This window comes from Schistocerca piceifrons, chromosome 6 (genome assembly GCF_021461385.2).
Source record: "Schistocerca piceifrons isolate TAMUIC-IGC-003096 chromosome 6, iqSchPice1.1, whole genome shotgun sequence".
In the NCBI taxonomy this organism is placed as follows: Eukaryota; Metazoa; Arthropoda; class Insecta; order Orthoptera; family Acrididae; genus Schistocerca; species Schistocerca piceifrons.
Window position 1 is genome coordinate 306,454,488 of NC_060143.1, and position 22,862 is coordinate 306,477,349.

Genomic DNA, 22,862 nt, shown 5'->3' on the forward strand with positions numbered 1-22,862 from the left:
GATGCAGTTGGCGTCTGCAATCTCTAAATGTGGCACTGGAAGTGCACCGGGAAGACATGTGCCTGAACTTCCAGCACTTACAGCATCGCATAGGGGAAGGGACGTATGGTTTGACACACAATGGTATACCATCACCTTGACCTTTTCAGGTAACGAATCACCCTCAGAGGCCAAGATGAAGGCACCAGTGATAACCCTATTGTCTTTAGGGCCCCTCTAGATACACTGGATGAAGTGAATTCCCCATCATTCTAAATTGGCACGTAGCTCTTCGTCGAAGTTCGGCAGAAGATCGCGATGGGAAACAATTCCCTGGACCATGGTTCAAATGGCTCTGAGCACTATGGGACTTAACTGCTGAGGTCATCAATCCCCTAGAACTTAGAATTACTTAAACCTAACGAACCTAAGGACATCACACAAATCAGTTTGACCCAAGACGACTGTAAAATCGTGGCCTGGTCAGATGAGTGCCGATTTCAGTTGGTAAGAGCTGATGGTACAGTTCGAGCGTGATGCTGACCCCACGAAATCATGACCCAAGGTGTCAGCAAGGCATTGGCGAGCTGGTGGTGGCCCTGTAATGGTGTAGGCTGTGCTTACGTGGATCATTAACAGGAAATTGTTATGTTAGGCTACTCGGAGACCATTTGCAGCCGTTCATGGACTTCATGGTGCCAAACAACGATGGAGTTTTTACGGAAGACACTGTTCCATGTCATCGGACCTCAAAACACACCATTGGTTTGAAGACCACTCTGGACAATTCGAGCGAATTTTACCACCCAGATCGTCCGACATGAATCCCATCGAACATTTAAGGGACATAATCAGGAGGTCAGTTGGTGCACAAAATCCTACACTGGCAATGTTTTCTCAATTATGGGCGGCTATAGAGGCAGCAGGGCTCAGGATTTCTACAGGGACTTCCATCGAATTGCTGAGGCCATGCCACATCGAGTTGTTACACTACACCGTCAAAATGGGATCCGACACGATAGTAGGAGATGTCCCATGATGTTTTGAAAGTTTCCTTTAATAATTTATTTTCGTTTGATTTGTTACTTCACACTGGCTTGGTTGGTTGGTTGGTTGTAACTTTGCTATTGTTTAACTTTGAGTGACTTTGTCCATTTCCAACTGCGGGAATACAACATGAATTTGGCCCTGTTTTATAATCTTTCTAATAAAATGTTCAAACTGATTAAATCCTGAACTTTACTATTAATCCCTTTAATTAAACAAAGTGGTCCCTATGCTTTAATGATCTGTGTAATAATGCTGTTCATGAAATGGATCCTGTGCGTTGACAATTTTCGTAGCAAACTGATCCTAAAAGTAAAATATCTTACCTCACAATGTAATTGCTTGGAAACGCGGTGCTTGCTGCTCTCTCTGCGCCAGTTGCAAGTTTCTAACTGCAGTTGCTGAGTGCTGAGTTGCTGAGGCTGCCCTTTGGCTACACTGACTAAAGGATCCTTCTAAGAAATACCAAATTAAGATTACCTGAAGATGCCTAAATAAGGCGAAACGCATAGTTGAAAAATAAAAACTAAAATTTCAACCAAGACTGTTTTTAACCAATATGTGCTCATCTTCCAGTGACACAGCTACTCTGACCAAAGGCTCTGCGCGAATAATAAGCGATTCAAAATTGTCGCTTAGCGTCTGAGACATCCATAATCCGTACAAATTCCAGAAATGCAAATAACAAACTCCCAATAGACCTGTTTTAGTTTCTCATCGCAGTGTAAGTTTTGCACATCAGCATATTTTTCATAAACGCTTCAAGTTAAATAAACAAAAAATTTGCAATATAGTAGTTTTATGAAGAGGGAGGGGGGGGTGGAGGGTCAGGCGCACCTTCGATAGTTCTCCAGGGGCTCAAGGTCACCTCAGTACGATTCTGTTCTGGAGTAGTGCTCATTGTGTACGCGGTGGTGCGTCCTCCTGAGACATGCTGTGTGTATTTCACGTTGCAGGTGGCGTGGGTGCGGCGACGCGACTGGCACATCCTGACGTGGGGCGCCGCCAGCTTCACCAGCGACGGCCGCTTCCGCGTGCTCAGCTCGCATTCCGGCCGCGACTGGAGCCTGCGCATCCGGCACGTCCAGCGGCACGACAACGGTACCTACGAGTGTCAGGTGAGCCGAGGACCCTCCCCCACCCACACAGCTCGAGGTGCTCACAAGCAGAGCTGCTGCATGTAGTACGTATTTGTTACTGAGAAGCGAGTATTCCACGAGACTGTAGTTACTGTTTCGTTACTGCCTGAAATGTTTCATTCTCATGTGTTTTCTCCCCCACTCGATCCGTTTCGGCAATCGTTCTCTCCCATTTGTTAATCACAGCCGACTGAGCAACGGAAGCGTTTCAGTACTCGCCTGTCCTCTTTCCCGCAGTTCGTGCCTCTGCGATAGTTCTCGTGTTCCTTCACTTTCTTATTCTCTCAAGCGAGGTGCGTGAGTAGTGGATCACTGCCAGTTCTATGGCGAGAAGTGCTCCCTTGAGCTGTTCCGACTCGCTCCTGACGTCAACTACGGGCTTTCTACGCCGAAATTCATAAATGGATAAGAACTTTTTATTCCTTATACAGTTGTGAGCATAGTCGCCACACCTTAGGTACACGAACATAGTCTAACCAGGAACAAAACAAACCCACATTAATCTTCATGCATTTAGTTCTTCTTCTTTTATGTCCAGTTTTTCAATATCAAAACCTTTTTTGCTAGAAAGAACTACAACCAGGAATATTTTGGACAGTATGCTGAATTCTGTGAGAGAAAACAATTTGCAATTTCGTGAAACAAGTAAAGTCTCAGTAAATCGATGTTCAAATAGTCCGTTAATCTGTGGTTGGCATTTATTTTTCCATGTTGTTGTTGTTGTGGTCTTCAGTCCTGAGACTGGTTTGATGCAGCTCTCCATGCTACTCTATCCTGTGCAAGCTTTTTCATCTCCCAGTACCTACTGCAACCTACATCCTTCTGAATCTGCTTAGTGTATTCATCTCTTGGTCTCCCTCTACGATTTTTACCCTCCACGCTGCCCTCCAATACTAAATTGGTGATCCCTTGATGCCTCAGAACATGTCCTACCAACCGATCCCTTCTTCTGGTCAAGTTGTGCCACAAACTTCTCTTCTCCTCAATTCTATTCAATACTTCCTCATTAGTTATGTGATCTACCCATCTAATCTTCAGCATTCTTCTGTAGCACCACATTTCAAAAGCTTCTATTCTCTTCTTGTCCAAACTATTTATCGTCCATGTTTCACTTCCATACATGGCTACACTCCATACGAATACTTTCAGAAATGACTTCCTGACACTTAAATCTATACTCGATGTTAACAAATTTCTCTTCTTCAGAAACGCTTTCCTTGCCATTGCCAGCCTACATTTTATATCCTCTCTACTTCGACCATCATCAGTTATTTTGCTCCCCAAATAGCAAAACTCCTTTACTACTTTAAGTGCCTCATTTCCTAATCTAATTCCCTCAGCATCACCCGACTTAATTAGACTACATTCCATTATCCTTGTTTTGCTTTTGTTGATGTTCATCTTATATCCTCCTTCCAAGACACTGTCCATTCCATTCAACTGCTCTTCCAAGTCCTTTGCTGTCTCTGACAGAATTACAATGTCATCGGCGGACCTCAAAGTTTTTATTTCTTCTCCATGAATTCTAATACCTACTCCGAATTTTTCTTTTGTTTCCTTTACTGCTTGCTCAATATACAGATTGAACAACATCGGGGAGAGGCTACAACCCTGTCTTACTCCCTTCCCAACCACTGCTTCCCTTTCATGTCCCTCGACTCTTATAACTGCCATCTGGTTTCTGTACAAATTGTAAATAGTCTTTCGCTCCCTGTATTTTACCCCTGCCACCTTTAGAATTTGAAAGAGAGTATTCCAGTCAACATTGTCAAAAGCTTTCTCTAAGTCTACAAATGCTAGAAACGTAGGTTTGCCTTTCCTTAATCTTTCTTCTAAGATAAGTCGTAAGGTCAGTATTGCCTCACGTGTTCCAGTGTTTCTACGGAATCCAAACTGATCTTCCCCGAGGTTGGCTTCTACTAGTTTTTCCATTCGTCTGTAAAGAATTCGTGTTAGTATTTTGCAGCTGTGACTTATTAAGCTGATAGTTCGGTAATTTTCACATCTGTCAACACCTGCTTTCTTTGGGATTGGAATTATTATATTCTTCTTGAAGTCTGAGGGTATTTCGCCTGTTTCATACGTCTTGCTCACCAGATGGTAGAGTTTTGTCAGGACTGGCTCTCCCACGGCCGTCAGTAGTTCCAATGGAATATTGTCTACTCCGGGGGCCTTGTTTCGACTCAGGTCTTTCAGTGCTCTGTCAAACTCTTCACGCAGTATCATATCTCCCATTTCATCTTCATCTACATCCTCTTCCATTTCCATAATATTGTCCTCAAGTACATCGCCCTTGTATAGACCCTCTATATACTCCTTCCACCTTTCTGCTTTCCCTTCTTTGCTTAGAACTGGGTTTCCATCTGAGCTCTTGATATTCATACAAGTCGTTCTCTTATCTCCAAAGGCCTCTTTAATTTTCCTGTAGGCGGTATCTATCTTACCCCTAGTGAGATAGGCCTCTACATCCTTACATTTGTCCTCTAGCCATCCCTGCTTAGCCATTTTGCACTTCCTGTCGATCTCATTTTTGAGACGTTTGTATTCCTTTTTGCCTGCTTCATTTACTGCATTTTTATATTTTCTCCTTTCATCAATTAAATTCAGTATTTCTTCTGTTACCCAAGGATTTCTACTAGCCCTCGTCTTTTTACCTACTTGATCCTCTGCTGCCTTCACTACTTCATCCCTCAAAGCTACCCATTCTTCTTCTACTGTATTTATTTCCCCCATTCCTGTCAATTGCTCCCTTATGCTCTCCCTGAATCTCTGTACAACCTCTGGTTCTTTTAGTTTATCCAGGTCCCATCTCCTTAAATTCCCACCTTTTTGCAGTTTCTTCAGTTTTAATCTACAGGTCATAACCAATAGATTGTGGTCAGAGTCCACATCTGCCCCTGGAAATGTCTTACAATTTAAAACCTGGTTCCTAAATCTCTGTCTTACCATTATATAATCTATCTGATACCTTTTAGTATCTCCAGGGTTCTTCCATGTATACAACCTTCTTTCATGATTCTTAAACCAAGTGTTAGTTATGATTATGTTGTGCTCTGTGCAAAATTCTACAAGGCGGCTTCCTCTTTCATTTCTGTCCCCCAATCCATATTCACCTACTATGTTTCCTTCTCTCCCTTTTCCTACACTCGAATTCCAGTCACCCATGACTATTAAATTTTCGTCTCCCTTCACAATCTGAATAATTTCTTTTATTTCATCATACATTTCTTCAATTTCTTCGTCATCTGCAGAGCTAGTTGGCATATAAACTTGTACTACTGTAGTAGGTGTGGGCTTCGTATCTATCTTGGCCACAATAATGCGTTCACTATGCTGTTTGTAGTAGCTTACCCGCATTCCTATTTTCCTATTCATTATTAAACCTACTCCTGCATTACCCCTATTTGATTTTGTGTTTATAACCCTGTAGTCACCTGACCAGAAGTCTTGTTCCTCCTGCCACCGAACTTCACTAATTCCCACTATATCTAACTTCAACCTATCCATTTCCCTTTTTAAATTTTCTAACCTACCTGCCCGATTAAGGGATCTGACATTCCACGCTCCGATCCGTAGAACGCCAGTTTTCTTTCTCCTGATAACGACATCCTCTTGAGTAGTCCCCGCCCGGAGATCCGAATGGGGGACTATTTTACCTCCGGAATATTTTACCCAAGAGGACGCCATCATCATGTAATCATACAGTAAAGCTGCATGCCCTCGGGAAAAATTACGGCTGTAGTTTCCCCTTGCTTTCAGCCGTTCGCAGTACCAGCACAGCAAGGCCGTTTTGGTTATTGTTACAAGGCCAGATCAGTCAATCATCCAGACTGTTGCCCTTGCAACTACTGAAAAGGCTGCTGCCCCTCTTCAGGAACCACACGTTTGTCTGGCCTCTCAACAGATACCCCTCCGTTGTGGTTGCACCTACGGTACGGCTATCTGTATCGCTGAGGCACGCAAGCCTCCCCACCAACGGCAAGGTCCATGGTTCATGGGGGGGTATTTTTCCATGTACATTTATAATGATAATTTCTTCTGATAAGCCTTTTCAGAGTACAGAAGAATTTAAATAACATTCTTTTTAGAGCACAGAGACACTTACAGAACTGCCTTCTTTAACTTTCAGGCTACAAGCTCCGTTAATATAGGTTAATAACCAATGTTTAAACCAAATATAAAGTGCAGTCAGAGATAATGTGCCCACCAAGAATTGTAAGCATTGGTACACAAATTCCATTTCAGTATTTGCCACAGAGATTAAACTGACTCAATAAACCTATAGCATTCAAAGTTAGTTTCGGTAACCCTTATCCAAGTTAAATGTTAACAGTTCAAGTTCTCTCCGCCCATAATTCTCGCAAACTGAATTGTAAACTTTTCGTCGTTGTTCTGCATATAGCAAATGACTATTAATTGAGTCAGACAGTACCTAACATTCCATTAGAAGTCAAACATGCGATGTAACAGTGATGTACCAATTAATCATCCAAGTTCATTCCATATTCACTCTCAGGGGTATTGCTGCCACTTCATAAAACATCTTATCATTCATTTACAACTTTCCCACACTTCGTCTGAGCTCTAATAAATTCCATTACAGTTGGATAATAAATCGTCCTTTGGCTGTATGTTCTGATACATTATGTAGCTCCAAACTAAATTATCATTTACGTTTGAGGTATTTCCATACTCCTTCGTACTGTATCTTGAATAACAAGAATCACCATTACACACGTATCTGACAGAATACAAATGTAGATGTTCATAGCTTGATATCAAATACAACAGTGAGTACAAATTCATCATCACATTTATTAGCAAACCATTTAAATAATCACTGTCTTCCACGTCAGCTGCCACCCACTGGCTATTGGTTGAACTCCTGCAGAATCCAATATACCCACTGCTCCATCGCCAGCACAACATTACAACACCATGTATGGACTCAATCGTAGAATGTGAAACAAATAATAACAAAAGTTGGATTTTAAATAAAACAGTTTATTTAATATTTACAATGTAAAATTATGAGATATATTTATACTTGCCTGGCATCACTCATCGGATTATATCAATTGTGTTAACAATTATCATAAACACTATGTCAGCATCACCACTTTCTTATCAGAATCAGACTTTCTTATGGTCAAGGCCATGACATCATCATGTCATTGCCCTGCTACGCCCACCCCGCACGCTCCACCCCCATGCTGTGACATCCCTGCTTATGGAATCTTCATGCTGTCAACCAATCGCATGCTAGATCAGCTTCCCAGCAGCTTTCACATCTTTGTATTGTAGAGAAGCTGTGAACTGGTGAAGCATGTGATTGTGAGTCACGAGAATAATTTAATATGCACGATATTTGTAAAATTAATGACGCTGATGGGACTGCCATCATTTATTCGCTCTCCATACATACGTTTAGGTCTCATGCGTTCAAATGATGCGACGCTAACATTGAACAAAGAAGAATTTAGTAAGTCTGTTTCTTGTAACATCTATAAAAGGTTTTCTGCATCATGCCTGTACGAAAAGGGAGTTGCAATGCTTTCATGCTTTCAGTTACCTACATAACTTTGGCTACTTTTCAAGGTCCCAACTATCTATCTAAAAAGATGCATGTCCATCAATGTGAATAAGGGGCTTTGTAGGACTTTTGATAAGACAGTTAACGTGTGATTATATATATATATATATATATATATATATATATATATATATATATATATATATATATATGGTGTCTCATTTATCTTGACCACCCTAAATAACTGTTTGTCCAGATGCAAATTACAAAATGCTTCAAGCAAATGTTCTTTAGCCGTCAGGGGGACATCAATCAGCATGATTGCCTTCGTTGTAGCTTTGTTTTTTACAAATATATGAATAGCGGTATGGCTTTTTTAAATGGCATCCTGTATTTTTCATTCGGTAATTCATTTCCTCTCCTAAAGACCTATTCAAGAAAGTATCACAGTGTACCATTCACTGAAGCACAACGTTATTAATTACATAACACAACACTGACTGAGTTCAGGATCATAAACTCTTCCACTTGCTGCAGTTGTCAGAAAACAAATGAAAAATAAGTAAAAACATAACACAAAATGGACTTTGATTCTCTTATACCATTGCCCAGGAGTAGAGTATTCAAATGTGCTCGAAGTGGTAATCCTGGACACCGAGACATTGGTGCACTCGTTAAATGAAATAATTACTTACTGCTTCTAGTGTTGCCTGCTGAAGAGAATTACAAGCAAGCACGATGCCTTCGTGCATGTCCTCTGGAGTAGTTGGAGTTTCGCAATAGACAACGTCTTTAATACATCATCAACGAAAAAAATCCAGAGGATTTAAATCAGGAGACCTGGCAGGCCAAGTAACTGTTCCTCCTCGACCAATCCATCTGGCAGGATACCTTCGGTTCGGAAAACGACGTGCACGCAAGGCATTATGTGCTGGACAACCATCGTGTTGATAGCACATAAGCATTCTGGTTCTTAGTGGCACTTCATCTAGAAGAGGGGGAAGAATTCTTCTGAGGAAGTTGGCATACGCTGTGCCGTTTAGACTACCATTGATGAAATAAGGGCCAATATTTGTATTTGTAGTACTAAGCATCCCACACCAGACGTTAATTCTCCATTGACGCTGATATTCCACCTGTCTAAGCCATCGTGGGTTGTCGCTGGATCAGTAATGCTTGTTCCTTGTATTTACCTATCCTTTGTTTAAGAAGGAACATTCATCGGTAAATAGAACATTGGACAAGAAGTTCGCGTCGGAGGGATTTGCTCCTGTGCCCACTGACAGAACTGTACACGATTCTGGAAAACATTCCCATGCAATTCGTGATGTAGGTGTACATTGGAAGGATGGAACCACTGACGTGTAAGAATACGATGTGCACTGATTTTAGGAATACCAATCTCGTGTTCAAGCTGTCGTGTGCTCACATGTGGATTCATAGCAACGAAAGTGAGAACAGTAACTTCGGCAGTATCGTCTGTGCAAGTCCTTCGACGATTACGTTGGCGTAATCGTCGCAGCAAGATGAGAAAACATTCGTCGGGAAATTGGGTTCTTGTCAGGATATCGCTCTCTGTACAGTTTCGCTGCCCGAGTAGCATTTCGCCTACCTTCAACAACAAAAACAACAACAACAACAACAATACAAGAAACGTTATGTCGATGCAGTGTGACGGAAGGACAGCCTTTACTGTACGCGTACACTACACAACAGGATTTACAAGCACTAAACTACTGTACTAAATGTACCCGTACGTAAGAAAACAGTATTGCAATTATTTTCTGCTAACTTACATTCCCCATAAATGAGCAGCATTTCTACCTTCTCTTCGTTGGTGTACATTCTACTCACAGAACTCTTCAACTGACGAGGGTTGACGGAATGACGGGTGTGCATTCTACTTATGTTTACATTTGTCCTCTGTCAATGTCAGTACGTGGATGTGTTCCATTACTCCGAGTACCTGCACCATGCTCTAGGAGCCTCAACGTCAATGTTGTCTCATGTAATTAATAACGTTGTGTTACAGTGAATGGTACACTGTAATACGTTTTTGAATAGGTCTTTAGGAGAGGAAATGAATTACCGAATGAAAAATACAGGATGCCATTTAAAAAAGTCATATCGCTATTCATATCTTTGTAAAAAAAACAAAGCTACAACGAAGGCAATCATGCTGATTGGTGTCCCCCTGACGGCTAAAGAACATTTGCTTGAAGCATTTTGTAATTTGCATCTGGACAAGCAGTTATTTAGGGTGGTCAAGACAAATGGGACACCTTGTATATATAGCCACAACATCTCGGTAGATGATATTACATTGTCTGTATGGTTATGAGCTACATTTTTCATATGGCTTAGCAAGCCAATGGCAGCACAGCTTCTCTTGCCACATTTGTCACAAGTATATCTAGCTGCTGAGGCAGGAGCAGTGGTAGCAATGCGGAGCCTTTAGTGCCATAATCTGTCTAACAAGCCTTCATCATGCTTAGACATTTCAGATGATATATCATGACACCGCACTGGTCTCATGCTAGCCCTTGGCTCCCACCTGTTCGTATTGATGCCAAAGCTGTCAATATCTCGTTTACAGACGTCCTTCAACCTAAAAAATGGTTCAAATGTCTCTAAGCTCTATGGGACTTAACAGCCGAGGTCATCAGTCCCCTAGACGTAGAACTAACCTAAAGACATCACACAAATCCATCCCCGAGGCAGGATTCGAACCTGCGACAGCAGCAGCAGCGCGGTTCCGGACTAAAGCGGCTAGAACCGCTCTTCCACAGCGGCCGGCCCTCCTTGAACCTCGATACAGGGCGTTCTACAGGTATTTTCGCTGTAGAAATCCCTCTAAGGGCCACCTCACGTGGCAATCTCTCAGAATCCATACAGTAGACGTGTCCCAGCCAGTGGAGTCATCTCTGTTTCGCTGTAGCTGAAATGCTGTTGCAGTTAATTTTAGATAGTACTGCTTTGTTGTCACTCAGTCCTTCCATCATGTCACTCTGAGGATGGATCTCAGGCATCACTTGTAGAAAGCATTAAGGTGATGTTCTTGTTTGGCATAATTAGTCGACGCTTCCGATGTCTACAAAAGGATGCTGAGGACACAAGTTTGATGTACAAGAATTTTATTGGTCAAAGAGAGTTTTTGTTTTTCCAAACGCATGTAGAGAGCTTGACAAAAGTTTTAGCAGCTCTTCCAATGCGAACATCAATCTCTTTGTCACCAAACATGTTTGATTCTGTACTGGATCCAAGATAGCAGAAGTTACCCACGACTTGCAGAGTAGTTCCATTTAATGTCATATTCGGCTGAGTATTAGCACCCTGAACTATAATTACGGTCTTTCTGCTATTTACACTCATCGGAAGTAGGTGGCATACATGACTAAATCTTGATACTAGCTCTTACAGCTCTCCTGCAGAGTTCGCAACAACTGCAGCGTCATCAGCGTATAGGAGTTCACTAGCGATTATCTCATAGCGCTTTGTCTTACTCTTCAAAAGACTGACGTTGAAAAGCCTTCCATCTTTCCTAGTATGCAGGTGTACACCAACATTTCAATTCTCAAAAGCCACATGGAGTAGAGCGAGAAGAAAATGCCGAAATGTGTAGGTGTCAACACATAGCCTTCTCTTACGCCAAAGTTCACACTGAACGTTGGAGACGTACTGCCATAGAAGATTACAGATCCATGCACAGTCCCATGAAAAGGTCGTATTAAGGACAACAAAGTTGGTGGGCATCCTATTTTTTCCAGTATGCTGTAGAGTCCCTCCCTACTGACGCTGTCGGAGGCACTGTTGAGATCGATAAAAGCCACATATAATGGCACTCTTTGTTCGCGGCACTTTTCTTATAGTTGCCACAAAGTGAATACAATGTCATTGTAGATCGACAGCTCGAAATCTGTCTGTGACTCACCGTAGATCCGAGCACTCAAAAGTTTCCAGTCTTTTCAGGATTATCCTCGTATACACCTTTCCAGCAATGCTCAGGAGAGGTACTCCTCTATACTTCTTACAATCACCTCTGTCACCTTTTCCCTTATAGACTGTTACTGTATTTGCATCTCGCAGCCGGCCGGTGCGGTCGAGCGGTTCTGGGCGCTTCAATCTGGAACCGCGCGACCGCTACGGTCGCAGGTTCGAATCCTGCCTCGGGCATGGATTTGTGTGACGTCCTTAGGTTAGTTAGGTTTAAGTAGTTCTAAGTTCTAGGGGACTGATGACCTCAGATGTTCAGTCCCACAGTGCTAAGAGCCATTTGAACCATTTGCATCTCGCGTATCTTGAGGTATCAGGCCTTCATTGGGAAGAAGGGTAGGACTCAAAGCGACTGGTCTGCTGAATGTGAAAGTGAGTTGCGCCCAAGTATCGACAAGGAACGTAATGTTCAAATACAGTTTATGAATAATCCTAAAGAACAACGAACAATATCCGATAACCAGGCCTCAAATCAGATCTGCAACGATTTTCGCGCTATTTGAATGAATTTTGTTATTTCATGGACAGGAACTCAAAAAAAAAATTTTTTTGTCATGCCTTTTCATAGATGCTCAATATGCCCCCCTTGAGATGCACGGCTTATGTTAATGCGGTATTCAAATTGTTCCCACACTGCAGCGAGTATGTCTTGAGTTACAGCTGCTTTATGCGATGTCTCAGTTCACACATTGTTGTTGGTAACGGAGGCACATAAACAGAGTCTTTTATAAACCTCCACAAGAAATAATCACACACAGTAAGGTACGGTGGCCTTGGAGGCCAGTAATGTAAGGCTGAATCATTTGGTCCAGTGCGACCAATCCATCGTTGAGTAATCATTTTATTTCAAAATTCCCGCACTTCCAAATGCCAGTGTGGCGGCGTCCCATCCTTTTGGTAAATGAAGTCGTTCGAGTCAGTCTCCAACTGTGAAAAAAGAAAATTCTCAAGCATATCGAGATATGTGGCTCCTGTAACAGCGTTCTCGGCAAAGAAAAATGGACCATACACCTTTTCCCACGAAACTGCACAAAACATTCAATTTCGGAAAGTCCCTCTCGTGTTGTACAACTTCATGTGGTTGATCCGTATCCCGTATTCTCTCTTATGAGGGTTCACCCTCCCATTCAAATAGAATGTTGCCTCGTCACCAAACACTAAGCCTGGAAGAAAATTGTCATCCTCCATCTTACCAAGAACGAAATTACAGAACTCCACGCATTGTTGTTTGTCACTTCAGAGAAGAGGTTGCAGTAGCTGAATTTTGTATGGTTTCATGTGCACACGTCACGCAACACGCGTCAGACGGACATCAGGGGCATGTTGAGATGTCGTGCTACACGGCGCGCGGATTTCTGCGTTCTTCTCGTGAAACTATGGCTGATGCGTTCGACGTCTGTCTCTAACACTCAACACTCAGGAACGGCTCGGCGATTTGCCTTTACACAAACAACCAGTTTCTCGGACTTGCTGATGCCACCGCCCAATGCTCTGTGCTGTAAGAGAATCCACACCATGTCTAGTACGAAAGTCACGCTGAACGGTTATTACTGTCCCGCACAACGCAAAACGTAGAACACAAAACGCTTTCTGTCGTCCCGAATTTTACTAGAACCGAAGTGGGCGTCCACTGCTGTTATCTAGCGGGAACCATGCAACAGTCAAGAGTTTGCTCTATCCAACAGTACGTTGTTCACGCAACTATATCAGACAACATTATAGTTATGATTTTTTTTTAAATCAGATGTTTATTTTTGATACACCCTATGTTTTATAAGGAAACAAAGTTGTTATTTTTAAAAAAATGTAGCTTTTCCTACTTCACTATGGAGTGCGTCAATGCACCTTTCCAAGAGGACACTGTCTTCGTGTCAGCCGCGTGTAAATATTCCACACGTATAATAAGACAGTTCTTTTTTACTTTCTTAAAATATTGTTTGAGTCCTCCACGAAAGGGCAGCCTGGGAGGGAATAAAACCGCTCATCAGCCGTAGGTGTTATATATTTAATACTAATCTCAAAATACACAAAAACAGATCAAAGCAAATTACGTTTTTTAAATACTGTTTGGTGAGAAATTTTTATGATTTTTTAAAACAGTTTAAACGATTTTTATATCACATTTAAAATATAATCACTGGTGATAATAAATCTGCTATACTATCATGATGATGCTGTGGGAATTCCATTGTTAAACGCAGCGAATAGAACAGATCTGCGGAAAGACTCTACGAAGGGAAGGGATGACGTACAAGAAGAAGCAATGGGAGGCGACGTGGAACACACAGCGGATCTTGTATTAGAGCGTAATAGTGCTTTGGGTCACTTCTGATCAAATAAGGCCATACTGATGGATCATACGGACGACTCTATTCAAGTTGGAATGTGGAATCTTTGGTACTAGAAACATACCACCATAATTTCGGAAAAATATCGTACACGTAATCCCGAACTGAGCAACGGCAGGTAAGTGCTAGAACTAACGCAGAATCAGCTTAGCCTCCCATGCTTCCAAGTGACTGACAAAAATAATATAAAGAAGAATGGAAAACAGAATTTAGGATGTGTTAGATGACTATCATTTTGGCTTTCGAAAAGGTAACGGCACAAGGAAGACAGTTCTGACGTTGCGATTGCTAGTGGAAACAAGACTTAAGAAAAATAAAGACATATTCTTTGGATCTGTCGACCTGGAAAAAGCGTTCGGCAATTTAAATAGTGCAAGGTGTTCGGAATTCTGAGAAAAATTGCGCGTGTGCACTGATGCAAACTCCAAGGGTGTGGTACTTCGCCGAGTCACCATGCATATATGCTTTCTCAGGCAAGACGAGACACGTGCAATCTCCAGACATGTTTTGCTGAGTCGATAAAAATGCATGTGAGCTTTCTCAAGTGGTGACTAGACTATCGTTTCGTAACTGCCACTAAGCGACCCATGTGTGTTTTGTACAGTTAAAGAACTAATACTTACATACAAGGTGTTTCAAAAAGAATGACCTGATAATTACGAAACATGGGATGTGCCAGCAAGGAATGTGTGTTGTTTAAATGGCGCTGGCCTAGAGTTTCAGAAAATCCACGGAAGTCTACTCGCCGTATAACCACGCAAGTGGCAGTGCCTCATACGACTGTCTGTCGACTGTTAAGGCGTCGTTTCGTCTATAAACCATACAGACTACAATTAGTGCAACTTTACAGGTTAATAACAAAAGCAAACAGGTTGATTTCAGCAATGTTCTGCTAGAGCACATGGAAGAGATACATTTTTACCACTGTTAATTTTCAATGATGATCAACCGACATAGCGCGCGCATAATGGATTCCAGGACCTTCATGACAGTATTGAACACGAAAGAGACACCTGAACTGAACGTTTATAGTGCCCTTCCTTGCGAAAAAGTGGACGACCCCTTCTTTTTTTCAGGAAAGCAGAGTGACGTTGCAGACTTAGCTTTGTCCACAATTTCAGGAGGACCCCCACGGCTTCATTTTCCCACAAGATGGAGCCCCACCACACTGGCACAATAACGTACGTCAGATTCTTAATGACACTCTAACTCAACGCTGGGTAGAGTGCACGGGACCCTGAGAGACTGCCCAGTATTCTTGGCCTCCAAGATTGCCAGACATGCCTTCTGGGATTTTTTCCTGTGGGGATACGTGAGGGAAATGTGTTATCTCCCCTTTACCTCGTGACATAGAAGAAGTGAAGAACAGAATAACAGCCGCCATAACTTCCATAAAAGCAGATACATTGTGTAAAGTTAATGAATAACTTATCCGTCGTCTACATGTTGTTCGTGCTGTTGCTGATCGACACGTAAAGCATTTGTAATAGAACAGCTAAAACTTTAAAGTTTTGTATTTTGCAATTCATCTCAAGTTTATACTATGTTTTTATCAATAAATTTGGAGTTTTGAGATCAGGTAATTTTTTGAAACGCTTCGTATTTCAGTGAATAATCCAGAGAATTTTACATGTTATTTTGTTTTAGTACAAAGATCTAATGTTAGCTCGTTATCAAAAGTTTAACTTTCGGTTGTCTTTGACAGAAGCAAAACCAAACAGCCACAATGTTTAGGATTTTCGAAGTTATACTCGAGTGAAACGAAAATATGTGGTATAAGTGATATGCCACAATGTTTAGGATTTTCGAAGTTATACTCGAGTGAAACGAAAATATGTGGTATAAGTGATATGCCACGTTAAAGACCTCTCCAAAACACCTTAATTTTAGTGGTCTTTGTTGTGCTAAAGTGTCAGCAGATGTGACGCTGGTAGATAACCGTGCTATACATCTTGATATTATTTAGAAAGAGTCTGTAAACTTTTTTAGGGAGCCTTGGCACCATACTTCCAATAAGTAAGTGGTGCAGCCTTCCTAGAAAGTTCGTTTCAGTACCACCAGTGGAAGCGTCAAGTTCATCGTAGCCTGTAAGTTACACCAGTAGTGTCAATATCTCTACATGTTGTTAATACATAATACAGAGATGTATAGAAGTGATAATACTATGACACGTAATTTGAGAGTCTACAGAATTCTGACTATCTGCCGCTGCCAGGTATGACCGCAGCTTTCGTATTGTTTGGTACGTTATGCTGTACCATTTAGTTTTAATTTTGTCCGAAGAAGGTGTCCCTTGACACCAAAACCTACGTTACAAACTAATTGTGTTCGCGACTGAGGGCTGTGTTTTTCAAAATCTTGTATCATCACCTTCCCTGCTTAACGTATTATATTAGCCACATATATTATCAGAAGAAAGAAAACTGGCGTTTTACGGGTCGGAGTATGGAATGTATAGATTAAAGTTAGATATAGTGGGAATTAGTGAAGTTCGGTGGCAGGAGAAAAAAGCCTTTGGTCAGGCGAATACAGGATTATAAATACAAAATCAAATAGGGGTAATGCAGGAGTAGGTTTAATAATGAATAAAAAAATTGAAGGGCGGGTAAGCTACTACAAACAGCATAGTGAACGCATTATTGTGGCCAAGAGAGACACGAATCCCACGCGTGCTACAGTAGTACAAGTTTATATGCCAACTAGCTCTGTAGATGACGAAGAAATTGATGAAAAGTATGGTGAGATAAAAGAAGTTATTCAGGAAGTGAAGGGAGACGAAAATTTAATAGTCATTGGTGACTGGAATTCGATAGTAGGAAAAGGGAGAGAAGGAAACGTAGTTGGTGAATTAAAGAGGAAGCCGCCAGGTAGAATTTTGCACAGAACATAACTTAATCATAGCTGACACTTGGTTCAAGAATCATAACAGAAGGTTATATACATGGAAGAGACCTAGAGATACTCGAAGATTTCCGATAGATTATATAACAGTAAGACAGAGATTTAGGAACCAGGTTTTAAATTGTAAGACATTTCCAGAGGCAGATGTGGACTCTAACCACAATCTATTGGTTATGAACTGTAGATTAAAACTGAAGAAAATGCAAAAATGCTGGAATTTAGGAGATGGGGCCTGGATAAATTGAAAGAACCAGAGGTTGCAGAGAGTTTCAGGGAGAGCATTGGGGAACGATTGACAAGAATGGGGGGAAAGAAATACAGTAGAAGACGAATGGGTAGCTTTGAGGGATGAAGTAGTGAAGGCAGCCGAGGATCAAGTAGGTAAAAAGACCAGGGCTAGTAGAAATCCTTAGGTAACAGAAGAGATATTGAATTTAATTCATGCAAGGAGAAAATATAAAAATGCAGAAAATGAAGCAGGAAAAAAGGAATACAAACGTCTCAAAAATGAGATCGGCGGAAAGTGCAAAATTGCTAAGCAGGGATGGCTAGAGGACAAATGTGAGGATGTAGAGGCGTATATCACTAGGGATAAGATAGATACTGCCAACAGGAAAATTGAAGAGACCTTTGGAGAAAAGAGAACCACTTGCATGAATATCAAGAGCTCAGATGGAAACCCAGTTCTAAGCAAGGAAGGGCAAGCAGAAAGGTGGAAGGAGCATATAGAGGGTCTATACAAGGGTGATGTTCTTGAAGACAATATTATGCAAATGGAAGAGGAGATAGATGAAGATGAAATTGGAGATATGATACTGCGTGAAGAGTTTGACTGGGCACTGAAAGACCTAAGTCGATACAAGCCCCCGGGAGTAGACAACATTCCATTAGAACTACTGATAGCCTTGGGAGAGCCAGCCCTGACAAAACTCTAACATCTGGTGAGCAAGAAGTATGAGACAGGCGAAATACCCTCAGACTTCAAGAAGAATATAATAATTCCAATCCCAAAGAAAGCAGGTCATGACAGATGTGAAAATTGCCGAACAATCAATTTAATAAGCCACAGCTGCAAAATACTAACACGAATTCTTTACAGACGAATGGAAAAACTAGTAGAAGCCGACCTTGGGGAACATCAGTTGTGATTCCGTAGAAATATTGGAGCACGTGAGGCAATACTGACCCTACGACTTATCTTAGAAGCTAGATTAAGGAAAGGCAAACTACGTTTCTAGCATTTGTAGACTTAGAGAAAGCTTTTGACAATGTTGACTGGAGTACTCTCTTTCAAATTCTGAAGGTGGCAGGGGTAAAATACAGGGAGCGAAAGGCTATTTACAATTTGTACAGAAACCATATAGCAGTTATAAGAGTCGAGGGACATGAAAGGGAAGCAGTGGTTGGGAAGGGAGTAAGACAGGGTTGTAGCCTCTCCCCGATGTTGTTCAATCTGTATATTGAGCAAACAGTAAAGGAAACAAAAGAAAAATTCGGAGTAGGTGTTAAAATTCATGGAGAAGAAATAAAAACTTTGAGGTTCGCCGATGACATTGTAATTCTGTCAGAGACAGCAAAGGACTTGGAAGAGCAGTTGAATGGAATGGACAGTGTCTTGAAAGGAGGATATAAGATGAACATCAACAAAAGCAAAACAAGGATAGTGGAATGTAGTCTAATTAAGTCGGGTGATGCTGAGGGAATTAGATTAGGAAATGAGGCACTTAAAGTAGTAAAGGAGTTTTGCTATTTGGGGAGCAAAATAACTGATGATGGTCAAAGTAGAGAGGATATAAAATGCAGACTGGCAATGGCAAGGAAAGCGTTTCTGAAGAAGGGAAATTTGTAAACATCGAGTATAGATTTAGGTGTCAGGAAGTTGTTTCTGAAAGTATTTGTATGGAGTGTAGCCATGTATGGAAGTAAAACGTGGACGATAAATAGTTTAGACAAGAAGAGAATAGAAGCTTTCGAAATGTGGTGCTACAGAAGAATGCTGAAGATTAGATGGGTAGAGCACATAACTAATGAGGAGGTACTGAATAGAATTGGGGAGAAGAGAAATTTGTATCACAACTTAACTAGAAGAAGGGATCGGTTGGTAGGACATATTCTGAGGCATCAAGGGATCGCCAATTTAGTATTGGAGGACAGCGTGGAGAGTAAAAATCGTAGAGGAGACCAAGAGATGAATACACTAAACACATTCAGAAGGATTTAGGTTGCAGTTGGCTCTGGGAGATGAAGAAGCTTGCACAGGATAGAGTAGCATGGAGAGCTGCATCAAACCAGTCTCTGGACTGAAGTCCACAACAACAACATGTTCTGTTCTGTTGTAAAACAATAATTCAGACAATTTAGACACGGAAATATTTTATGTGGAGGTCCATTGTGCCTTGCACCAAACTGGGTATAAAGACTGATGCTAGGCACATTTCTTTACCCAACTTGTGTTTTGTACAGTTGTAGAACAATAATACAGAAAATTAAGATGTGGAAATTTAATTTGAAGGTCCATTGTTCCTTGCACTTTTCTCATTGCCAAGTGCAGTTTAAGCTGCAAGTTAGATCAGTAGTGCCAATAGCTTTACGTATCTGGCAAATAATACAGGCAATTTAGATGTGAAAATATGTAAGTTAAGGGCCCATTATGCTTTGCACCACGCGGGATACAAATATCGATCTTTACTCGTTGCAAAGGGGGAGGGATTGGCTGTGTCACATTAATGGTTGTTAAAATTGTAGGCTGCAATTAGCTGTTTCACTTTAATGGCTGGTAAAATGCTGGCAATTGCAGCGGAAGATTCCCAGCATAAGAAGTCAGCCGACGGGATTGTCAAATGTGGTGGAGGAGTGAAGAGTTTTCAGGGCAACCTCTTGCTTTTGGGATGCAGCGGGAATGGAAAACACTGTATTAAGGACACACAGCGTGTATCCAGAGGACATGTGGCCTGTAACTGAAAAAATACCGTGGTTATACCTCCACTGGCAAAAGCTTCTGTGTTAGTGCCCTAATGGGGTCTCTAGGAGGGGACTACAAGGAGGTGGTAACCGTGAGAAAGAGACTGAATAACCAACGAAAGGTTAGCATTCTGTGAGTTTGAGTGTGCAATGTCAGAACTTTTAACTTAGTAGGGAAGCCAGAAAATCTGAAAAGTGAAACGCAAAGACTCAGTCTAAATATAGTGGGGGTCAGTGAAGGTTAATGGAATAAAGATAAGGTTTTATGATCAGACGCACATATAGTAATATCAACAACGGCAGAAAACAGTGTGAAGGGAGTAGTTTCCGTTATAAATACGAAGGCACGTCAGTGAGTTACTGCAACTCGTAGGGTTTCTAGCATCAGAACCAAGAGCAAACCAGTATCAACATCGATAATTCAGGTACACATGTCGATGTCTCGAACACAAGATGAGAAGGTAGAGAAAATGTATGACCATACTGAACGGGTAATTCAGTGTGTAAAAGGAGTTGATAATCTAATAATCATGGAGGACTGGAATGTAATAGTAGGGGAAGAAGCGGTATGGGAGAATATGGCCTCGGTAGTAGGAATGAAAAAGGATAAAGATTGAGTTCTGCAATAAATTTCAGCTATAAATAGCGAATACACTGTTCAAAAGTCACAAGAGGAGAAGATATACTTGTACAAAGCCTGGGGATACGACAAGAGTCCTGCTGGGTACATCATGGTCGGACAGAGATTCTGAAATCAGATATTATATGGTAAGTCGTATCCCGGAGCAGATACTGACTTGGATGACAATTTAGTAATGATGAAGAGTAGGCTGAAGTTTCAGACTAGTACGGAAGAACCAATGTGGAAAGAAGTGGAACACTGACGTACTGAGGCATGAAGAGATGCGTTTGTAGTTCTCTGAGGCAATAGCTACAACGATAATGAGTACCGAAGTAGGCACTTCAGTTGAGCAAGAATGGGTGTCTCTAAAAACGATAAACATAGAAGTTGAACAGACAAACAAAGGCACCAGGAAGGTAACTACAAAGAGACATTGTGTAACAGAAGAAATACTTTTAATGATCGAGGATTGGTGGGAGTACAAAACTGCTCAGGAAAACCCAAGATCATAAAAATACATAACTTCGTAATGAAATAAGTAGGAAGTGCAAGGAAGCCAAGGAAAAATGGGAACAGGAAAAATGTGAAGAAATAGAAAAAGGAACAGTCGTTGCAAGGACTGATTCAGCGTTTAGAAAAGTCAAAACAGCTTTCGGTGGAAGTGACATTAAGAGTGCAATGGGAATTCCAAACAAGGAAGAAGGGATGGATAAAATTCCCTCGGATTTTCTGAAATCGCTTGAGGAACCGGCAAGCAAGCGACTATTCAAGTTGGTCTTTAGCGTCTATGAGTCTGGAGACATAACATCAGATTTTCGGAAAAATATAATCCATACAATTCAGAAGATAGCAATGGTAGATAAGTGCGACAACTATCGCAAATCAGTTTAAAGTCTCATGCATCCAAGTTGCTGACAAGAATAATATACAGAAGAAGGGAAAAGAAAAGGAGGATCTATTATATGACGATCAGTTTGGTTTATGAAAGGGTAAGAGCACCAGAGAGGCACCTCTGACGTTGTGATTGATAATAGAAGGAAGACCTAAGAAAAATCAAGACACTTTCATAGGGTTTGTGGACCTGGAAAAAGTTTTCGGTAGTGTAGAATGGTGCAAGATGCACTAAAATTTGAAACGAATAGGAACAAGCTATAGGGAAAAACGTATAATCTATAGTATGTATAAGAATCGAGAGGGAACGATAAGAAAGGGAAACAGAGAATGACGTGTAAATAATAGAGTATTCAATGAACTGTGGATGAAGCCCGACCAACAGGCATTACTTGCATTGATCAAAAATGAGAGTGCATTGAGAATGGCTAGTTTCTAGCTGAAATCTAGATCTGCCAATAAAATTTAAAAAGGGCGACTGATAGCTGAAATCTATTATTTACAAGTCAATATAACAGTCACTAAGTGCAACAGCTTTCTGAATGGAAGGTAACCTGATAAAGAATGAAGTACTTGGATTAAAAAGTGTGTAAAACAGGGATGCACGCTTTCGTCTCTAATATTCGATCTATGCGGGTACTCAGAAAGAGTCTGAGAAGCTTGTAAAGGTGCCACAGAGGAAGCTGTGCTGAGAAATAATTCTTAAGAAAAAAGTTCGATGCGTTGGCCGTTTCGAGTTATTTAGCATTTAAATTAGCCAATCAGATCGTCGTGCATGCAAATTCAAGCAGTCTGCCAGAGACTGTGCCGCCAAACTTGCTCTTCGTTTGTTTTCGTCAAACCGAACAAACGTAACTTTTTCTCACATAGCTCAAATTTATCACTTCCGAAAAAATCACATTTTAGCTCGTAATGAGCATTTGAACAAATGGTAACTCATAGACCCACAGATGTCTATGTATTGCCGCATTTCAGCGCGTGCAAGTGCTTGAATCAACACGTGCAATGACCTGATTGGCTCAGTTCAGTGATAAATAGTTCGGAAACAGTGCAACATATCGAATTATTTCTCAGCACTACCATCCCTGCAACATCCTCACGAGCTTTTCGTACTGTCTCTGACCACCCTTTATATTTAAATAGTAATGACGGAAATAAAAGAAAGGTTGAAGAGTGAGATTGAAACTCAGGGCGAAAGTATATCAATGGTAAAATTCGGTGGTGGTGAAGATGAAGATGAATTGAGCACAGAATGTGGACTGAGAGTAAACCGAAAAATGACGAAAGTAATGAGGAGTAGCAGAAATGAGATTTAGCCATAATCTTAATATCACAATTGAAAACAAAATAACACAAGGCAGTCGAAGCAAGGGCATAAAAAGGAGACTATCACAGGCAAAGAAAGCATTTATGGCCAATAGAAGTCTGTTGGTATCAAACATCGGCCT

The 22,862-nt window shown here is 41.2% G+C and overlaps 1 protein-coding gene across 1 annotated transcript in view; it reads left to right on the plus strand.

The window, feature by feature from the left end:
* LOC124803290 (hemicentin-1-like) overlaps nucleotides 1–22,862 on the plus strand; it is a 112,630-nt gene that overhangs the window by 30,614 nt on the left and 59,154 nt on the right. Inside the window, exon 3 of the mRNA XM_047264473.1 lies at nucleotides 1,983–2,144. Within this exon, the coding sequence (XP_047120429.1) occupies nucleotides 1,983–2,144 (162 nt within the window). The remainder of the gene's footprint in view (nucleotides 1–1,982; nucleotides 2,145–22,862) is intronic.